The 22,323-nt window shown below is 38.0% G+C and overlaps 1 protein-coding gene across 1 annotated transcript in view; it reads left to right on the top strand.

Annotated features, from left to right (window-relative positions):
• Nucleotides 1–711: 711 nt before the first annotated feature.
• The window catches only part of LOC108496770 (neurexin-3-beta), a gene marked incomplete at its 5' end in the record, with an annotated part of 39,619 nt that continues 18,007 nt past the window's right edge, over nucleotides 712–22,323 (top strand). Inside the window, 3 exons of the mRNA XM_017813792.1 lie at nucleotides 712–763; nucleotides 2,012–2,055; nucleotides 2,494–2,569. Of these exons, the coding sequence (XP_017669281.1) occupies nucleotides 712–763; nucleotides 2,012–2,055; nucleotides 2,494–2,569 (172 nt within the window). The remainder of the gene's footprint in view (nucleotides 764–2,011; nucleotides 2,056–2,493; nucleotides 2,570–22,323) is intronic.

Below are 22,323 nucleotides of genomic sequence, written 5' to 3'. Positions count from 1 at the left end.
ACATTTAATCTGCTTAAAAATTTCGTGCAGTATAGTTTTGTTTACTAAATTGTGCTAAATTACTATACATTGGTGCAATTAAAAACTAGTGTCTTTCTACCCAGGGACAGCTGCGTTTCACTGTTGGAAGATGTGATCATTTTATAAGTTATAAAGTTTACCAGGATAAGTAATACTTTCTAAAATATATGTGACAAGACCAGAAAAATTGAAAAGAGTAAATGTCTACTTTGTGCATTCCTCCTTTCTTGTGCAGACAAAATTTTAAAGCCAGCTTGTTTTAAGAGAGAAGTCAGAAGAATTCTTCCACCTTTTATGACTGAAAGATGTTAAAAAAATGACCTTGACATTGTAAGACAGGAAATTTCTTTGTACATATTACCTCCAGTCCCTTTTAATCTTGACTCCCCATTGAGGCAAGATTATAAAAGTATTTAATGAAAGTATTTAAGCCTGAAACTACTGCAAGATTGCATCCTACAAAACATTGCCAAATGGCAATACTGGATATGACTGAGTAATACATACAATAAGGATTCCCTTACTTCATGGCTGGTTTTTTACAGATACTTTATTTTTACAATTTTTATTTACAGCTGACCAATCCTGTTTTTCCTTCTTTGCTCAATCTAAGCCACAGAAATGAAGACTGAAGAAATGTTAGGTTCAGTCTTTCTGACTGATTTCTTGGTTCTGTTTTTTTCCCCTTAGCTCAAATACAAAGAGAGAGGGAAGACCGAGGGACTTCTCACTGGGGTCAGAGGTACTTCATAGCACTAGGAGCAGAGGAGGCTAAAGAAAGACTGAGACCTCAGAACACTTATTTAAAGGAAAGAGGGAACATGTTGGAGACAGCCTTAGCAGACATATGAATATAAAGGAGATGTTATTTAAAGCTGGAGAGTCTTTTTCAGGAATAAGGATTTGAAAGTCTTGTCATGATGTGAGATTCCTGGGAATACTCACTGAGAGTACTAAAGTACAGCTGCCCTGCTCCCAAGTTCAGCAATACTTCCTGCCTGGTGAGGAACATTTCAGGTGTTTTGTTTCAGGAGTTAACCCGCTGATCCTACTGCTCAACAGAATAGGCAGCTCTCTTCAAGGAAGAGTTGTTAAGGGAGACAGTTTCAGCAGAAGCTGTGATTTGAGCCAGTGCTGCTGAGCTGTGGTAATTTTGCATTGTGTGCAGGAACATTACAACCTCTATCCAGAGGCTGCCACAGACTCTCCCTAATGGTCTGCATTACTAATTCAACTAATTGCAGCAATTACAGGCAGGAGATGCTGCTGGGGAGAGACACCAATACACTTCTCTCTAACATGCTGCAGTACATGCTGCTCATTAATTAGACCAGCACACACACACACACAAAATAAAAAAATCACCAGCTGGAAATACAAAGGAATGTGCTGAAAGAATGTGCTGAAACCTATAACAGTTGTGAACAGTTACAGTATGGCTTCATCATCATCATGGCGAGGCTTCGCGAACGAAGATTTGGGAAGGCTCTATCCACATTTGCTGCAGGCACGTTGGTGGCTTATGAGGCCAATACGTGACAGACATATCCTATTGCAAAAGGCACAGCAGAAAGACTCCTTAGATGGTGTATTCTGCAATACACGGTTCTTTCTGCGTTGCCTTTTTTCTTCGAGAGTGATCCTGCGTGTGTTCTCGAAGGAGACAGCTGCGTTATAGATGGTGTGTCTCCAGGCCTCCCGAAGAAACAGACTTTCTAGCTGATTAACCTTGTTATGGTCATATCTCTGCTTGTTAAGCAAGCAGGTAAAATTGTATGTTGGGCATACCTGACCCGTGCAGCAGTTCTTCTTCATGCAACAAGTGGGCTGCACAGATATTTACTGTCCACCAGATTCCCAGCCCAAGAGGTGCATTAACAGAGCAGGAGTTGACTTAGCCTCAGTGATGGATCACTTGTAGCAAAGAGTACTGCTAGCTGCCTCAGTGATGCATAGTATCTGAGTCTATCTTGTATGTTTTTCTTTGCAGAAAGCATGTTCAATCTGAACATGCCTCCTATGGCAAGTCTCGCAGTAAGTGCCTTCTGTCTGACTCTATATGATACTGGTATTTATTGAGGAGCCCAGCATCTTCCAACCAGACACATCTACTGTGGCTGTTGGAGGGCAGTTTGACAGCCAAAAAAAGCATTATAGCCCACTGTACTTTGTTCAGCAGTATCAGTGTGATCCGCCTGCTGACCTAAACAGCCCAGCAGGTGCACAGCACCTATGCACACCTGAAATATTCAACAGCACAGAATAAGCACTGTTCTTTTGACAGGAGACTCCAACTCAATGGAGGCACATTTACACAGGCACATCTGGAGTGCTTGGTACAACTTTAAATATTTTAAAAGTTACAAATCTGAAACTCTCTTTTTCTTGGACACTTAGTTACCTCTGTAACAGCCTCTTGACTTGCAAATAGCTTACTTTTTTTTCCCTTTGTTCCTTTGCTTCATATGCCAGACTACAGATGACATTGTTTCATCAGCTGAATGTTCCAGTGACGATGAAGATTTCATTGACTGTGAACCCAGTACAGGTAAGTCAGGTCAGTCTTGTTTTGCTTGCTTTCTGATTTCATTTGCAAAAAACAATGCATACATATGTTTATATGTGTGTGAATGTATACATATATAGTTATATATGTATATATATATGTGTGTATATGTGTGTGTATGTATACATACATGTATGTATATATACACTGTATATAAAATAAAAATATACAGCCAAGCATCAGATCCCATGGACTTGGCAAAAGCAAAACACAGATATGTTGTCACTATTTGGTTTGAATAAAGTTGTTTGCAGAAATAGAAGTTACTTTACTGACAGAGTGGGAAAACAGAAATATCAATGTGAACTGTGACAAATAATGAAGATTTATGAAGTGGGGAGGGTGAACATTTGAAAAACAGAAGAGAAACAAAAGTGAAACAAAAATGGGTTATTAGCAATGTTTAATCTTTCTTAATTGCTCTGAAGATAGATATTAAAGGTTACAGTTGTCCATGGGATTTTGAATACAGTTAACATGGTAATGTGTTTATACTAATTTTGTTTTCTGTGAGCCCAGAGAAATTGGGGAGCACCAAAACATAGTTCTAACATAACAAAATTAGTAGTAATTCTTGCCTTGTTATCTGTAGTGATGCTTCAAAATGTATCCATTAAAGAGTCAGAAGGACTGGCCATGTGGAACTGACTCAACTTCTCCTTTTCAGATACATTTTGATATATTGATGGCTTTTCTTTCTGGTGAGATATATGATGTGATATCCAGCAGGCAACTGCAGTCTATTTTATTTGTTACAGGCTTTTTCAAGTCTTCTTTTTTGAGGCTTGCCATGAGTTAAGCATTTCTATAATAGAGAACAGACATCATCGAATTTCTGTGTATATTTAAAACAAAAAGACGGAGTTTAGAATTTTTTGTCCTTAAAAGTGAAACATATAAATAGTTTAGGGGGGTTCTTCTGTTTGGCTTTGTTTTGTTTGTTTTTGCTTTGTTTTGTTTGGGATGATTTTTTTTTCCTTAAAAATATCCCAAGAAAGTATTATAAATGTTCTGTTTCTAGTGTCCTGAAGCCATTCGAGTAACACAATAATAACGTTAAAATTCACCCAAGGCTAGTGCTTTCACATTTCTTTTCAATTTGTCATGCTGTACCTGCATTTTTGGTAGAACTTGGTCCTGCAGTAACCTGAGATTGGCATTGCCTTGTAGCTGGGAACTTCCACTCATACCCTTGACTTCCCTGTATGGCAGGGAAGGCACTGACACAGCGACCGATGTTAACATATAGCTCAGCCTGCTTCCCATCTCTTTCTTCATAGATTTCTATGGGTTTTTCAACTCCCCATCTGGAAGAAAATCAGTCCAAATAATACTAGATTGTGAAGTATAAACAGTGTGGGTACTGAGAGTTTAAGTAAAGGTAGTAATGAAATGCCAGCACAGTGATTATAATGGAAGTGAGGCATGAGGTTAATCAGACCATGCTAAAAGAACTAATGTACCACAAATGATATGTAAGTGAATGGATAGAAGTCATTTCATTAAAGCTTCACTAACACGTCAAGACTTCTTTTCTTATTTATATTCTGATTGCCAAGTATTTCAATTAAAGGACGAAATGAGGTCTTTATCAGACTCCTCCTCTTGTACATTGTTGTCATTTTTGTTTCAGAAATCACAGTTACTTCAATGGCTAGAAATTGTAATAGCAATGTTGTTTCCAACTTGTGCTACCGGTGGAAAAATCAAAGTTTGAAGAGAAATTTGGTAAAACGGGATGTTTAGCATGAAATTTCAGATTGCCGTAGAGCAACATTTCCAGACTAAAAATACCTCCTTCCTGACACAGTTAGATATCTGATTCTACAAACGGGTACAAACTGGATTTGTAAAAATGACTTGCCTTTGAAAATCCTGCTAAACGTTACAGTTGTCAGCTATAAATGCCTACAGACATTTGAATATCTGCTGTGTAAAATAATATGATTTGCTGAAAATCTGCATAAGGTTCTCTCCTAAACTACTAGACATGCTTGCAAATTTCACCCAGTATCTTTTATTGCACCCTACTCCTCTTGCATAGAAAGGTGAAATTCATGAGCTGCTGAAACCTGAATCTTTTCTTGGTAATTACTATGGCATTGAGAATAAAAGTTAGCTTGATTATATGTAAAAATAAGTCTCCCAGATGGTCCTTGCTGATGAAGTCTGCACTTCCAGATTTTGAGTTTTCCTGCTCTCAGAAGCACTGGTGTACAGAGTCGCCAGAAGGAGGAGGAATCTGCAGGTCCTTTTTGCATAAACTTAACACATTCCATCATAATAAGAAGGAAAAGTAACAGGTTTACGGTGCTTCTCATTTTCTTTGTCTAACTTATTGTCTGCATTTGCAGAGCATCCAGTGTCTGCAATACAGCCAGTATCAAAGCACTCTCACGCAGCCCATTCTGCTCTGGAGCACTAAAGCAATCTGAGCCGGCTTATCGAAATCCAGTGGTGCTGGCTTGGCTGAGCAGATATGTTTGCCTTTACACTTCACCAGCCAAGTAAGGATTCTGGTCAAATGCCAAGATCTGGTATTTAAATATATACATAATGGAAAAAAAGTATCCAGATTATCCTGCTTGTATTTTCTAGTGTGTGGGTTTGGATTTTTCTAAACATAATATTATTGTGTTTGGGTTTTTTTAATTGGGCTCATTTGAAGTTGCTTCATCCTCTTCTGTTGACAGGTCACTGCCTTCTGGCTTGCCTGATCCCTTTTACAGCAAACGGAAAATTAAATGACCTAACCCAACACAGTCTCCTTTTTGTTGCTCTGATAATGTGTAGCTTTTAAAGCTCTTGAGTTTCTGCCAAACACCAGGCCTTGGCCTTCTATCACCCTCGGTGCTACAGTCCAGTAATGCAAAGGTTACTGAACTCACTGCTGCAGCTGTGAGATATGGTACACATCACTATAAACCTGCTGTGCAATAACCAAGACAAGGGCAGCAGAGAATGTGGCCCTGGAAATCAGAAATTTTCAAATTTCATATGGTCAAAATCAAATCCCAGTATCTAAACATATTACTTTGGTCCTGGTCCTGAATCTGAGGCAGTACTTCACAGAGTCTTTTTGAAGCCTTTGTTTTTGGTGTACTCAAAGGCTGAAAATCATGTCCTCTTTGAGGCTAAATATCATATGAGAACCATTTGGCAAGATCTTATTGCCACTTAATAATTACTAGTGATTCACTGTTGAATCCAAGATCTGAATCTTGTTAAGTATATCATCTGCATCTGAACACTTGCATCTCTTTAAAAGAAGCTGGTGTGAAGGCAATTTCCTCACTCTGCTCCTTTCAGGATTTTCCAGGCTGGCTTGAGACATTCCCTGTAGCAGATCTGCTACCACTTTTTGCCCCTCTTCTAAAAGTGATTTCTTTGGGGAATTCACCTAAAAAGCAGGAGCTATCATAGGACCTTTCCTGACTGAGGCAGCCAACAGATATCACCTGTACACACATATGTATATATAAGGAATTATTTTAAGCGATGACAATGACAGCTGCTGTGCAAAACCCATTTGTATTTTATGTAATGCAGAAGAAACCATTGCATGTGCATTGATAAAAAATACTCGCTATTCATCTTATTGCAAACAAGTCTAGATACTCTTACATCTCTAGATCTCCCAGAATGGCTTAATGTAAATGATACAGGGGACATAAAACTGTTCATCTGCCCCAAAGAAGGATTTACTTAACAGTCAAGAGCAGTTCCTCTCTTGTCCCTATGGAAATGATGCTTGTCCAAGTACCAAAAAGCTTGTGCCAAAAAGCGTCTTGTTTCTTTGCCAGAAATATGATGATTTTCCCTGGTATGAGTACAGGACTCTCTTCTAGCCTGTTTCAGGGAGATTCAAGGCTCAAATACTCAAGTTCTTCAAAGCTCAAGCCAGGGTTCTGAGATTGTGCTTTTGAACACAGCTCCATGGTGGTGTTTCGGTCACTTAGCCACTCTCAGGGAATGAAAGATATGTAGGAAAATATCTTTACTCTGCACTAGGAAGCGCTGTGCTATCAGGAAGAAAGCAAGCATTTATCTCTTTCCAGTCAGATGAGGAGCACCCCTACAATCTCCTCTTACTGAGACTTCAAAGCCTTGAGGATTATAATTATGCTTTCCTGACAGCAGCTATTGCTGTCTCTTCATGCCATTGCCCTTGTTCCTGTTAAGGCAGGCTGGATGCTGGTGGTCAGGCAGCTGATTGGGATCATAGCCAAAGCTGCTCATTGGACTACTCAAAACAGTGAGACCCAAACACTCACCAATGAGCCTGAAGCCCATAATACAGCCTCTTGAAATGGTGTGTGGGGCTTAATCCTAGCTCCCTGGCATGACACATCCTGTGTTTCTTCCATGGTGCAGTTGCCAGTTTTCCCTTCCTATCAACCCATCAATTTCTTATGTGATTTTTTTCCAGACAAATTTATTCTGTGTTTCCCAAAAGGCTTCATATATCATAAGGCTTGCTTTGTCTAATCAGACTGGTAAGCTTTTCCTATGAGGGACTACAGACAGCAGTAGAGATGCAAAAATCTACAATTCTTTGCACTGGAAATTACGAAGTGTTTTGTACACATACCCACCCACAGGAGACACATATCCTACAGGTATGGTGTCTGTATCTATAATTTACTGGCCTGTACCCATCCATTTGCAGGCTGTCTGGGTTAGAGATTCATTTGCAGAAAACAAGCAGAATCTCTATTCCAAGAGTCTCTGAACAACCAGCACAGTACAAAAACCAGTATGTTGAAAGTGAAGAAAACTTAATTGAAGAAACCAAGAGAAGTGCTGATTTGGCTATTGACCTCCATAGCTGCATCAACCTTCTTTAAGCACCTAGGGAATTTTCGTTGCTCTTCTAACAGAAACATACCCCACAATCCAGTGCCCAGTTACCCCCAGTCTCTCCCTCTGACAAGCAGGAGTTCTGCTCCATTTCTGATGTTGCGATCAAGAAATGGTATTTAAACTTGTGTGCATGCCTCCAAGTACTCAGAGAAGTAGACTTCCCATCTCACAGGCTGAATACCATATGGACCTAAAGGTGTCCCGGGGTGTAATAGCATTACGTCTTTGATGGAATTTCCTAGCTACAATCTTACAGCCAAAACAAAACCAAACAAGTTTTACTAACCAATCATGCAGGTGACTTACAGGAACTTTGGTTTTCTTTTTTTTTTTTAACATTAGGAATACTGAGATTGGTTTTCAGCATATTGGTCTTTCTTCCTATGTAAGCTCCAAAGGCCCCACCCATGAGGATATTTTATCTATATATGCACTATATCTAGAGTATGCATATATGTCTATATGCGAAAGTAATAAATTGCCAATATCAGCAGTAGCCCCTATCATCCAATCACATGTTTACACAGAAATTCATGCCTTCATCTAACCCTGGCATTCGCTGGTGTGGACAGATGCATGATATTGTTATATCTTGGTGAACAAAGCACGTTAATTTCTTTTCTGTTAGAGTTATTTCTTTCTTCCTTTTATTTATTTATTTACTTTTAATTGATAATTTCATCTACCAATTAGCCTTGGGGTATGGTGGGGCAGGGAGAACAAAAAATTATACAGGTATATCAATCAATATATACACACATACTCCGTGTATATATAGATGGATATATACATTGTATATATTTGAAGAACATTTTCTATCGTTTCACCTCATCTTGTGCCGCATGAATTTTTGGTGATTGATATTTTAGTTTATTTTATATTTCTTTCCCCTTTTTTTTTTTGGCTCGTAATCGTGCCATAGTGCTATTTTTTAATTTTTAAAATCATCGCTGTACTTTTCAATTTATATTTTTGGAATTATTCCAATAAAATAATAATTTAATCATCTCTAGAATGAGATATAGATCTGCAAACAATAAAGGCAACAAAATCTTTTCTTGCCATCCTTGAGAAATCCAAATTTTGGACATCCCAAGAAAGTTGTGTGCAAAAGAATGAAAAGTCTTACCCTTCCTTTATTCTTATTTTCTCTTCTCCCTACCTCTTCATTTTTCCTTTTTCCTTGCAAAATCTCTATCCCATTTTTTCCCTTTTCCCTTTTTTTTTAATTGAGTTCAGGAAAAAAATCACCCAGAAGAAAAACCTTCTCCTTTACCCCTGAGTTCTCCCAGGAAAAATTCTTCCAACGTAAAGAGCCCTACAAACTGCAGATGGCATAAAAAGAATTTTATTGCAATGCAGAGTGTCTGTTGTATCTTTTATTTCTGGGTCAGTGCAAGATCATTTTTCTGGCATGCTGTAGTTTAGCTGATGTAACTAACCATGGCCTTCATTAACCGGTGCATGGGCTGTGATGATGCCATCTTGTGTTCCATCAGAGCTGTGCATTCAGGCTAACCAAGCAAGTCTGTAGTGTATGATTTGGGGGGATATCGTTTTGTCTTTAATTTGCATTATAATTTATTCTTTTTGGAAGAGTTATACCAATACTCTTTGGCTGCTTCTTGCAGCCTCAGAGTTATATATCTACTTTGTTTTATGGGGATTTTTTTCTCTTTTTTTATTTATCAAGTAGCAATTTTGCGTCTTCTTTGTGTTCATCTGTCTTGTCACTGTATCTTGGAGTCCACTGGCCCAGTGTTGTTATGTGATTCTGTTCTCTGTTCGTAAGCTGGTGTTCAGCTCCTCAGCACTCTGTCATACCTCCTCCCTTTCCCCTCCCCTCTTCCCCTCCTCACCTGCCCGAGGGGGATCCACAAAGAGGCACCAAGCTTTGAATGACATTCTGAGTGTCTCCCCGTGGCTTCAAGATGAATGTTGCAAGATGTCCACAGAGCTTCATAAGAAAAACCAAGTTTGCAGCTGTTCTGTTTTCAATAGTTTTCAAACTCTGTTATCATTTCACTCCTAGAAGTGGCTTACTGGCATAATGCTAAAGTGACTTCTTTTGCAGCTTTTTAGGGGATTTGTATGTACATGCTGATGTGTTGGACTAAGAACTTCTCTTATCTGTGCTTTAGGTGCCAGACAATGCTGCACAGGGTGCAGACTGTGTGTTAAATGGGATGTACCTAGGCCTTTTTATAAAAGGCAGTCTTAGAAAGGACATATCACTGTGCACATGCTGCTGCTGATGTCTGTGTGTATGTATTTTTAAGATCTACAGTTCACAGTTCATTTGTAGGTAGGAGACAAAAATCTAGGAATGTACTTAGGATTTCTAAGAGTAGTGCATCTTCACTGTATGGGTTCAGTCTTCTGTTTGTCACTGTGATGTCTGCCTCTCACTGATACTGGTGAAAACTGGCTTGCTGATGTTTACTTTTATAACTTGAATACAACTGTGGAAACACATCTGGAGTGTCTTCTGCCATATGCATCATAAATGTGCAATAATGTGCAAGGCAGAAGAAAACAAGCTGAGTTTTCAGGTGTCTGCTTAGACTTGAAACACTATTTAGAAACAATATTCTTTGTCTTGTACAGTAGTGCATTTCCTGGTATCCTTAATTCAGTTCCTGGTGAATGTAGTAGCTACATTAATGGCACAGGAGTCCTCAGTGCATTAGGATACATCAGCTGGCATCAGTGGATCAGCTCAAGTTAGTGGAGGAAGAGGCAGAGAGTTTTGTTGTGGATAATGATCATGACATCAAAGAAAGCATACTTACATATATCTTTAGCCTAGCTAAAATTCCAGTTGTTTTGCTGGAGTTAGTTTGTTCTGAAGAGATGATGAAATCTGTGAACTTTTCTCATAAGAGCATGATATAAGACTTACCTGTTTAAGATAAGAGTTGCCAGAAGAGGAAAGTGAAGGGACAGTTCAAGTCTCTAACATGGAATTATTTAATTATTTCATTTAACTTAACCAAGATATGTTTCCTGTACTTGCAGAGAGATAAAAGAAGATAGCTTTTCTGTCACCAGTGGGAACCAATGATCTTATGCTCAGTTCAGTTTTCTTAATTCATATACAGTCTGAGAAACATTACTGTGTGTAGTTATTAAATAAATCAATATTTAAAGCTTGGCTGGTTTAGATTTTAGATCTCTATGTTTTTCACAACTAGTAATTCCTAGTGAATCTAAAGCTTTTTCTTGGCAATTGCTTAAATAGAGCAACTGCTTATAAAATTGTATTATAATCAACAAGCTCACAATTTTGTGTAATACTGCCCTCTGGCAGAGAGACCAGAACAGTCCTGTTACGAGACTAACAGCAAAAGAATCATTTTTTTAGCTCAAGTGGCAGGTTATTGGAGCAGAACAATCAGAGTTTTAGCCCCTACATCATGAAGTTCAGGGTAACCTTCAGATTGGAGTACTGAGATGAGTAAATCAAGTGTCTGGGCATCAGGACAGTAACCTCCAGGCTGTGGTAAAGCTGCTGTGTCCTGCTGAATGGTGACTTTTGCTTACCTTATGTAGCCTGTGACTAGCCTCTGCTAGGCTCTGACTGTCCCTCTGCTGCAGGGAGTGAGAGGCTCACTCAGGCGTAGGGGGTGCTGTGGAAGGTCCCATTGTGCTCTGTTTTATCCCACTGAAGATCTATATGGATATATGGCACTTGTAAAATTAGTTCTTACTTTTGTTTTCTGTCTCAGGGCAGACTGTTGGCTTCAGGTTTTGTGATCTTTGTTACTGAACAAGGGGAAGAGCTGAGGGTTCAGTTTTTTATGCCGAGAATAAAAACACTGAACTCTGGTGTGCCACTTCCAGCTTTGCGGTTGATTCCTTCTGTGACTCTGTACGTATATTGTTCATTTGCCTACCTGTAAGGCAGAGTAAACAAAATACTTCTAGCTAAATGAGGTGGAGATGAAGCGAAAGGAGATTTAATTAGTATTTTAATGGACTCTGATATTCAGGTGCAAAGTGCTGTTCAGCACACCAAAATTGTACAGTACTGCTAACTACCAAAAATGTACAAATAAACAGTGTTATTGTTTAGGTTTTAATACTATATGCTATCTTCACTTGTTGTGAGAAGTAATATTATTGTGTATTTTTACACAGTAGGTACAACTCCTGATCTGCTAATGCAGTCAAGTATTTTCATGTCAGGGATCTCTGGTGTGACATTATTTTCATTAAATATCACTCTTTCCTCTAGAATTAACACATGCAGTGGAATGAACCATGCTCAGGCTACATAATTTAATGTCATGAGTGGACAGCAATATATAGATCTTTTATATCAGCACTTACATCACTTGGACTTGCCTCCTGATCAGAATTTTGCTTTAAAAACTTCATTGTTTCTTCAGCCTAACTTAGCTGGTGTAAGTTTCCCTGGTTTTGCATTTAAGATCAGGAGAAGATCAGAATCAGACCCACAGTCTGGCTACCTTGCCCTTGCTGCCTTCCAGTCTTTTTTTAAAGCGTGTTCTCTAAACTCAAAGCCATGTGCACTGTCACATTCTGGCAATCCCTCTAGTGCTGTGCCTATGTTATCAAGCTGACACATGTCTAAAATACTAAGATATGATATTTTCAACCTGCTGGGACTTGCTTTTTGTCCCTGTTAGCTTTGATTTTCAGCTCCATAAAATATGTGGGAAAGAAAATAAAAATAGCCAATGACACATTCAGTGTAAAGAAGAGCTAGCACATGACTCAGGAATAGATTTTGCATCAAAAGCAAATGTATGTATATTAGACCCTTAGATGCCTATAGCAACTGATTAGTTACCTTTAAACAAGAAGAAACTATCTGATCTCTGAAAGATATATAATATCTGTTAGAGAGAAAACATATTGAGCATTTACAAATACTAGGGACAGAGATACACTTTTGCTTCTAAAGGTTTATATTATATATTTCTTTTGGTCACCATGCCTAGACCTGAGGGTGCCTTAAAGGTGCTCTCAAAGGTACTGATGGTCACATGAACTGTAACACACAGAATAATACCTCTGTAGAACAGGAAAACATATTCTGCTTCCATTTTCAACCAAAGTATATAATGAGATACCAAAGTTAATAATTATGTCAAAGAGGTTATTACTTTGCCTTCCTTCTGCCTATTTCAGATCCAATTTATTATTCACAAGTGCTAGAAATCTGTGCTTTATCCCAGCTGTAAGCAGCTGGAGATACCAGTTCCTACATAATGTGTAGTATTTCTTTAATACTATTTACCTTAAATGCTGTGTGAGGAGCAGGAGACAAAGACCATACCAGTTTTGAAACTAGGTATTGAAGCAAAAAAAAAAAATTAGACTGACGATTTGGAATCTCAGATGTCTACTAATTTGAGAACCTATTTTATTCTGCATTTTCATTATGCTAATAAATATATAATTAAAACCTTACAAAAGAGCCACAATCAAGGACTCTCTTTCTTTGCTTCTGTTGAGTCTCATAAAAACTGAAGTTCTGTGGTCCCATTGGGTGGTGTTATAAGGATCATCAGCTGCTCTTTTGGTGCGTAAGAGGAACTACGACTAGTAGACAGACAAAGGTACAAAATCTCAAAATAAACTTATTTTAGAGCAACAAGAAAATCCCAACACTTTTATCTCTTCACAGGTTTCACTCCATCTCAGTGTTAGAACAATAAATGTCAGAGGCATGTCCCTCAAAAAGAGGGAAAAGTTGTTTTGTCTTTGAGGGACAGCAGAAATGAACAGCAATTTTGTGGGTTTTTTTTCCTTTTTTCTTTTTAATAGATGTAAATAATTCATTTTTTTTTCCTAGTACTGAAACCAGTATGACAGGTTTTAGATACTAGTTTTAGCAACTACTAATTTTCACTACTGAAATCTTGGGGGGATTCATAAATTTTATATTTGACAGATGAAAAGAGCAAAAATAGTCCTGTGAATAGTTCGGAGTATTTTCCAGTGTATCAAAGTATAATTTTAGTTTCTTCTCCTGACCTCTCTCTGTGCAGTAACAAGTTTACTGTGGTGTGCCTGGAGATTGGTATTTCCCCTAGAATCTGTGATTCTCCTGTGTGCTAATTTTTTTTAGTGCTAAAACACAGATCATTAATATATTGCAAAACATGTGGATGCATGCATGCTCTCTCTTGGTACATGTGTGTCTATTTACACATCCATTAATGCCATGTTTATGTTCTGGCTAAAAGAAGCATTTTGGGGAACTGAAATAGTAGAATAAAGTTGTTTAGGAGCTTTACAAGCAAATGTGGAATGGATAGACTGAATCTTGCCTTCTCCTCTTTCTCATACTCCTTTTCAATTCTGTTAATTCAAGCCTTTGGCTGTTGTATAACTCGGAAAGCAGTTAGTACATCCCAGCATTTGGGGGAGGTGTTTTGAGAGTGAAGGCAAGTGTGGACTCAGATTTGAGATCTAGGCACAGTCTGAAATAGAGGACCTCCAGCACACATCTGAACTTGCAGCACGGAGGTGCCTTTGGTGAGGTTCTGAATCATTTGCCTCTGTCAGGGTACTGGGGACTCTCACAGACCTGTGGCGAGGATTAAAGAAGGTTTGACAGCTGGAGAGAAAGTCAGTGCGGTGTGTATCTGAAACAGAATAAAGTACTCTTTTGTGCAGTAAACTGGACATACTACCAGATCTTTTCTTATTCCTTTAGCTGATGGGTAGCATTCTCCTGCAACACTGTGGATCATGTGCAGTCCTCTCATAGAAATCACCAGAAATGAATCTGGGGCCATTCCGGGCGTCTTTGATGGTTTATGACCCCTTCTAAGATGTGACTGGGGTTTCTCAGGCCTGCTAAGTTGAGCCAATTGTGCCTTATCAGAAAGGATGAGTACCTTCAGGCTTAGTATGAATGTTCCAATGCCTCCTCCGAGGGAGGTGGAGGGGAGAAGGTGGAGGGGGTGAGTTTTACACCTGAGCTTCATCAGGAGGGAGGACATAAAGGCATTATGCAGGATCTGTCTCTTAATCTGTTTCTTATCAACCTTTTTCCTTATCTGGCTCAAAACCCAGTTTGCTGCTAAACAAAGGCTGGTTTGTTGTGATCATCCTTCAGTGGTGGGTGTGCACCCCCCCTGCCCCTGGGCTGTTCTTATGCAGATCAAAGGTTTCACCACCATACATCCAAAAAGCTCTCCTGCCCTTCAGTTGGGGGCTGCAAACTTGGCCTCTGCAAAGCACCTGCTGCTTCTGCAGAGGATCGATTGTTTGAATCATTAACTTCTAACATTTCCATCTCTCACACCCTTTACTTCATGTGCTTAAACATGCCACATAAGCCCAAAAGGAATTCAGAGACTGGAAGGTAGTTGAAGATGTTCATACCCTAGTTATTTTCTTTTTTATAAAAACGTTAGATTTGGTGCTGGCAAAGTACTGTGAGAATTCCATCTAGTTTATTCTTAATTCTCTGTGTCATATCCAAAACAAGAAAATGTTCTTTAACTCCTGAAATGCAAAATTCGACTTTTGCCATACAGTGCATTTTCATTTTGAAATTGATGCTTAAAAAAAAACCAGAAAAAAGATCACATTCTAGCAAAGTATCTAGTTACAAAACAAAGTAGAAAGTTTTGAAGTACTGTGTACATTTGACTCTTTTTTTCATTTTTGAAAATATGACTAGTAACCTTCATCTGTAAACAACTTGAGGGCTTCTTACTACTTCAGTTTTTCAACTCTTGTACCCCCCCCGTTAGGTTTTTCAGAACATTAAACCATACTTTTCTCTATAGAAAACATCTGTCACTAGCTCTGTATGAATGTATTAGCAGACTAAAACCTTTGATTACATTTATCACAGGAGTTGAGCCAGTATTTTTCAGAATCTTCAGTTGGTTTGTTCACAGCTTTTCATTATATTTTGAATAGCAATGGTAAAGCCCATCCCTGAAGCTGTGTGATCTTTTCCACATATGCTGTTTTCCAAATCCATCACTTTTCTCTTGGAAAGAAAAAGCAAACAAAAATTGTTTTGGAGAGAGAGGAAAAAAAGTCTCCTTCACTAAGATGATATTTTTAGAAACAGATGGTAAAACAAACTGCAGATGTTGTGCCTGCAGCACCTCTATTCTAATAACAGGATTGTTTAAAGATGAAAGCAGCATTTGTGTGTCTATCTCACTCTGTTAGTAGTAATTCTTCCTCCATGCAGGAAGAGTTGACAAACCTGGTGCAGTATTTTTTTCCCTATCTTGCCTCCTCTGAAAAGGTATTTACACAATTCTCTGCTAAAGAATGAGTGTTCTGGTAGTGCTGTCTGTAGCAAATGCGAAGACCCGATAGTTTAAGAAAAATTAATCCCTGTCATCTATACCTCATTTACTAGTAGATTTTTTTATTCTCCTGGAGAGTTTTTTTTTCTTTGCCTTCCAGATGACCTTTCCTTCCTGATAACAAGCTGCAAGTTTTCTGTTGGCCTGTCTCATAGCTGGCAAATGTCCAAACACAAGCTGCTATTCAGATAGTTTAAAAAATTTTTAAGACCTACCAGGCTTGGCAGTCCTCAAGTAAGAACATTATATTCACACAAAATTTCTAAAGTATCCTGAGGAACTTGAGCAGTTTTTTTTCTTTTTCCACATCAAAAATTGCTTAGTTTCCATTAAAGCTAAGTAATTAGGAGTCTGAACAGCAAATTAAGTAAATGCCATTTGGACTACTGTAAAAGCAGACTTTTAATGAAGGCCCAGCTGTATGATGTTCTTTGAATATCAGTTGCTATTGATACTTACTGCTTTTGCCTTAAAATCCCTATAAAAGCAATATTGTTTATTGTATTTTATTGGGATCTAATCTCTGATGCCAGCTGCACATTCAACATGCTTATTTAAAATGAATTTCAGTAGTTAGATCCTGGGGATGGCTGCATGTGTGAATGTCCAATAGCTCCAAAAATGTTTTATAGCCATATTGCCACAATTTTTCCAGCAGCTAAGAGGAGCTTTGTGGATATTAGAGCAGCTGAACATCTGCTTAAAAGATCTAAATTTTAGATTTATACCCTGACAAGAGATAGTTAATCCTTTTGTGGACCAGGCCCTAAAGGTCTGTATGAAGGCAGGACTTGAAATAAGACCTTGGAGTCTTAATTCATCTTTCACTTTCTAACCTCAGTTATCTCTCCTTCACTTTTAAGCAAAAGCTGCATTTTGATCCTGCAGATTTCTTAAACCTTCTGTTAGATACACACACCAGGAGGTCATTTTTCTTGGGATCCAGCCATGTTAGGGCAATGACAACTTTTACTGTGGTGTGTCATATTGCATCAATTTTCTTATTCAAGGGATGCAAAGCAAGACAATAGAGCTATCTACAGTGAAGTTAAAGATTTTAGACATCAGCTTAGAGCAATGATTGTTGTTCCTTGTTGAACAGCAGCTCTTTATCAGTTTTCTCTTTTGTTTTGTCTTGTGCTATTCTGGTAATGAAATGCATAGAACTGTACACGTCATTTCAGGGGTAGTACTGACAAAGCCACTCTTATCTCTGTGCTCCATTACAGCAGAGCCTCTGCTTATACACATCCTGAGTTCTGAATGTAGTTGGGAAGCTTAATAAGCATAGGGAACTGGTGCGGTGGAAAGAGATTCTTTGCAAGAAAGGATTAAGGGATGACAAATGCAGTTTCGTTTTATAAAATCCAATAAATTTGAGCTTTGTGTCTCTGACTGGAGCACTGAGAAAGGTGCTGGAAATATATCTATATATATGGGTGTATAAACATATTTATGTCTGCGTAATACATAGTACATATATATGTGTGTGTGTATATATATGTATAAAACCCATAACTATTATTTAGTTATGTAATATGATGACAGTTTTCCAATAGTTGTATCAAATATCTTAGGTGTGAAAACAGAGTGCTGGTAATATCCTGTACTGGTCCCCAGGAGATGGACTGCATGTCATATTTCAGGTCTCTCTGATTCTACTGTAAGAAATTATGCACATGCTCTACCTCTCGTTTACTGCTAATTTAAGTTAGCAGTAGCGCATATAAGCATTATTATCAGTGTAAAACTACTGCAGGTGTATTGCAAATCATGCTCTTAAGTTTCAAATGTAGGATTGTTTGCCAGAGCTGAGCATGAAATCAGAAAGAGTGACTTAGAAAATTCATTGCATATAAAAAAAAAAAAAAAGAGAAAAAAATTGTATGTACAAGGAATTCCTGGGTGATTACGTTTGGTAATGGGCTTAAAATACCAACTGCAGAACTTTTTCACCACATTCCTCACTTGTTTATAACTCTATTCCAAACCTTTTGTTCAGAGCATTTATGAACTGGATGTTGATTTTGCTTTTGGAAAAGGAAGCAGTCAACACTTGGATTTCCATAGCAGCTTGGAATTTGGATGCAAATGAAATATTTTCACAGTAAAAAAATTCAAAAAATTGTGTGTAGATTCCTGTATATATGCTTTTGCTTTCATATTTGCTAATTATATTAACAACATGGCTGAAGAAACTGGCAGCCTGTTGAGATGTTGAGTGACTTAGGATTAATGAAAGTAGAAAGTATTTAGCATTTTATAGTATTAGGGCTAAATTTGTATAGTTATATGTAAAAAAAAAATCACTATATAGAGTTAGCTACACCTTAGATCACAGTCTGGAAAAAAAAATCTAGATGATTTAACATATAGGAGAGACTTTAGCTGGAACGTTTCAAAGCTCATCTGTTGAGTACAACAACTTGTTTTTATAAGGTGCATATCATCTACATATTTTACTGTATTTCATTACGATGCTCTACTTTATTCTACACAGTTTGAATACATAAGAAATGCCTGTTGGTTTTCTGCGATCAGGTAGCTTCTGACTTTCGCTTACTTTTTTGAGCCCAGTTGATGTGTCTGTACTCTGCACATCAGTATTCTTGAAAGGAGCAGAGATAAACCCTCCTTTTGCTTAGAAAATATGATGTGTCTTTAAAGTAAGTCATTGCAACTTCTGTTGTTATTTCTGCACTTGATAGTGTTCTGGATCTTCTTGGTCTTATCTGACAGAGCACCCAGCCCTATATGTCAGGTAAGGTGTTTGACCAGAAGTGTGCTGTTAGTACTTCAGTAGCATTGTTTATCTCAGATTTGAAAAGTGTTTTGCAGGTATTTAGTAAGAATGATGAATGCTATTGTCTGCACTTCAGAATTATTGTAATGAGAGAGGTTAGAAGGATGCTTCCTTAATTGACTCACTAACAAACTTTAGTGGAGAGAAAGGTGAAGAGATGTATAGAGAAAAGTATTTGTAGGGCATGCAACAGTTGCAGATGTGGAAGGCAGATAAATTACTGTTGAGTTTAAAAGAAGAATTTCACTAATAAAGGAGAGGAAATATTTCTGAATAAAATCAGTTTTTAATTATGAAAATCCCTATTTTTTAAAACAAAGGGAATAATTTCACCCATAGCTATACCTGAATGCTGTAGATGAGCAAACAAAAAGTCTTTCCTCCTCTTCACCAATATGTTTATTTGCTTCTAGGGTCCAGTCCACTGATTTTTAATGGTTTTGTATCCTGATAATCCCTGTAGAGCCCATGCAGTGCTAGGGTTAGGGGATGGGTTCCAATCTGTTTCTCAGTTCTCTTCTGGAGTCATTTACCTACATCCAATTTAAAAGTTCAGTCAGTCTTATTTCTGTAAAGTTACTGAACGCAATAGGGTAGCTACAAGGTTGCTGAGGGCATACATCTTTCCTTATGAGTGATGATAGGAAACCTGAACTCATTTCTTAGATCCCAAACTTGGGTTGGCAGTGAGTTAGTATGAAGAATAAAGTTGGAAATAGATCAGATATTTTTCAGGTTGGAAAGCCATCTACTGAGGCATAATAAGCAGGAAACACCATGGCAGAGTTTTTGAAGTGGAATGTATTTTTCTAAAAGAAAGTTGAGGCTGAGAAAAGAGCAGAAATGAGGTGGTTTTTTTCTAGTTAACTCCATGTTCTGCCTCCCTACCTATGAAGACAGAACACATTCAGCTGTCATCTTATCTCAAAGCTTAGTGCTTCTGTGCTGAATTCTTCTTGTTATTGTTATATGTTTGAATTGCCACTTGGTTCCCTTTCTCTGTATTTTTCAACTGAGGTTACCGCTACTAACCTACCAGACAGTGAAATAAGACAATGATAAGGAATTGTGATAGAGATATAATGCGGCAATGGCAACTTATGATTTGGCTTCTGGCATGCTTCCATTTTGATGAATAACTCAGTGCAGTGGAAGGTTGTGAGAAGAAGCCACTTTGCATTAACACTTAAATTTACCGTGAAAGACTAACAAGAATTGTTTAGGCACTGGAAATAACAGGCAAATCTGCCAGTTCTTCTCCAGCATAATCTTGGTCCATGTGCCTGTTCCCATTTAGTGTCCTTTGCAAAAGGCAAGCAAGGACCTAGACGGCTCAAGTGTTTATAATAAGTCTTTTGAGGGTGAAGCATTTCTTGTAACTTCAAAACAGTGCTGTCCATTAATACCCTAATAAGCCAGTAAATCACAGGGCACTAAGGTTAGAATTTGAACACCTTTTTATTTCATTCACAAAGTTCAAAGCTGCAAGTTTTGCCCTTAGCAGAATTGCCAAAGTAAAGTGTTTGTTCTATTAACATAATATTTCCATTTCCATCTCTTTTTTGATTGTGCTTAAGACCATCAATTAGAATAAAAATATGAATAGGAATAATTATTTCATCAGAAAAATAATTCTGCATGAGAAAATTTTGTGGCTCATACAGATAAAGGAAATTAGAGGCTATGAGAAAGTAATAGACTTTCCTATTAAAATCTAACCATATAACGTCTTACTTCATAGCAGAGGAAAGTCTAATACGATAAGATTTTTTTAGCTTCTTTTAATTAACTTTCCATCCTATTAGACTTGATCTGAAGTTAACTTTCATTTCACAGGTATTCATGATTGTTATGCTCCTGTGAATTACTTAACCATGAAGCTCAGGCATGATGGTTAATAACTATGCAAAGTAATCTTTTAGTTGATTTTCTAACAATGACCTTAAAATTTAAATGTAAATACTTCAGGTAATACAGTAAGCAATAATATGGAAAATATATTCAAGCGTATGACTATATATCTCTTTAAATAGTGATTCCACAGCAATCTGACCTGCCCTGGTCATATTAACTGTTGGTTTGAAAAAACACCAAAACCACACAACAAACCCCCACATTTTGAAAGGTAGTGCTCCAACTTTTTAAACAAAGAAAACAATTAAACATTTGGGATAGTGGGATATAAGTTACCATGTTGTGAAGATAAGGGAGAAAGGACACTAAAGACAGCTTAAGCAGAAATAATCAATAGCAGAAAGCAGTCATCCTGATTTTTTGTTCAAAAAGCTCTTAAAATCTGTATGGACCAGAAGAATTCTGGTGTTCATCTCCTCAGCTTTATTCATGGACATACTATCTTTACCTGTGGTTCTGAAGTATCATCAAGTATCATCATTATAGAATAATAGAATGGTTTGGGTTGGGAGGGACCCCAAAGATCATCTAGTTCCAACCGCCTCACCATGGGCAGGGACCTGCTCTTTCCAGTAGAGCAGGTTGCTCAGGGCTCACTCCAACTTGGCCTTGAACACTTTCAGGGATGGGGCATCCATAACTTCTCTGGGAAGCCTGTTCCAGTGCCTCACCCATCCTCACAGTAACAAATTTCTTCCTAATGTCTAATCTAAACATATCTTGTTTCAGTTCAAAGCCGTTGTCCTATCATTACATGTCCTTATAAAAAGTCCCTCTCCAGCTTCCTTGTAGACTCCTTTCAGGTACAGGAACACTGCTGTAAGGTCTCCAAGGAGCCTTCTCTCCTCCGGGCTAAACGACCCCAACTCTCTTAGCCTTTCCTTATAGGAGAGGTGCTCCAGCCCTCAGCTTCATGGCTGTCCTATGGAATTGCTTAAGAGGTCCATGACCTTCTTATGTTGGGGGCTTCAGATATAAATGTCATCGATATTAAACTAAGTTAACTTTTGGAATGAGATCTATTTCTCTTTTAATCCAATCTTTTATGAAAGCAGAGCAAATACCCTTCCCAGCCACTTTCTTGCTATAATGCAATGTCTGATAAACAGCTTAAAGCATTGGCTTCTGAATCACAGTAGAGTTTATTCCAGTCATTCAGTATGTTCAAAAAGAGGATTCAAACTTGCCTGCAGCAGTCTTTCACTGCTGTAATCCTGAACTTTCAGAAGGAAATTTGCAAAAATGGCACCCTCTCTTTATGCTTCTGCACTTCATGGCTATTATTAAACTTGCCTGTAAAAACAAACAGAAGTCCTGCCAAAAATCCGTCCCCAAATGCCTGAATCACAGCACTATCCCCTCTTGTCTTTCCCAAATGATAGACAGAACTAGCTCACATATAGAAAGCTCCTTTACGAAGGGCTGCCCTACAGTTCTTCAGAGCTAGATAGCTCATATGTTAGTTAGCTCTATTGTATGTCTGATGCAGTTACAACTGCTGCCTAGTAGGAGAATTGACGTCAAAGCACAGATTAAATAGTAATTTGCCATTCTGTCTCCAAACACCTCTGCTTGAGGTCTCAAGGGGATTCTATTGCATTTAAACATTATTACTATTAAAAGGAAAGAGCATCTCACATCCTCTGAACTGGTGTGAGGGAACAACACCTAACATACTGCTCAAAAGGTTCTCATTCAATTTTTTCCTTTCCAGATGAAGAGTTGTGGTTGTATTTATTTGTGTATACTCATTATCATGGTTTCTACCTAGGATTTTCTACCACTTCCCAATGGTGATTTGGTAGAAGAAGCCAGCAGTCTACTTAGTAGTGAACTCCTCA

The sequence above is a fragment of the Lepidothrix coronata genome, unplaced genomic scaffold (assembly GCF_001604755.1).
Source record: "Lepidothrix coronata isolate B3197 unplaced genomic scaffold, Lepidothrix_coronata-1.0 Scaffold43, whole genome shotgun sequence".
Classification (NCBI taxonomy): Eukaryota; Metazoa; Chordata; class Aves; order Passeriformes; family Pipridae; genus Lepidothrix; species Lepidothrix coronata.
Note: the sequence above shows the minus strand (reverse complement) of the source record. Positions and strands in the feature narration are given on the sequence as shown.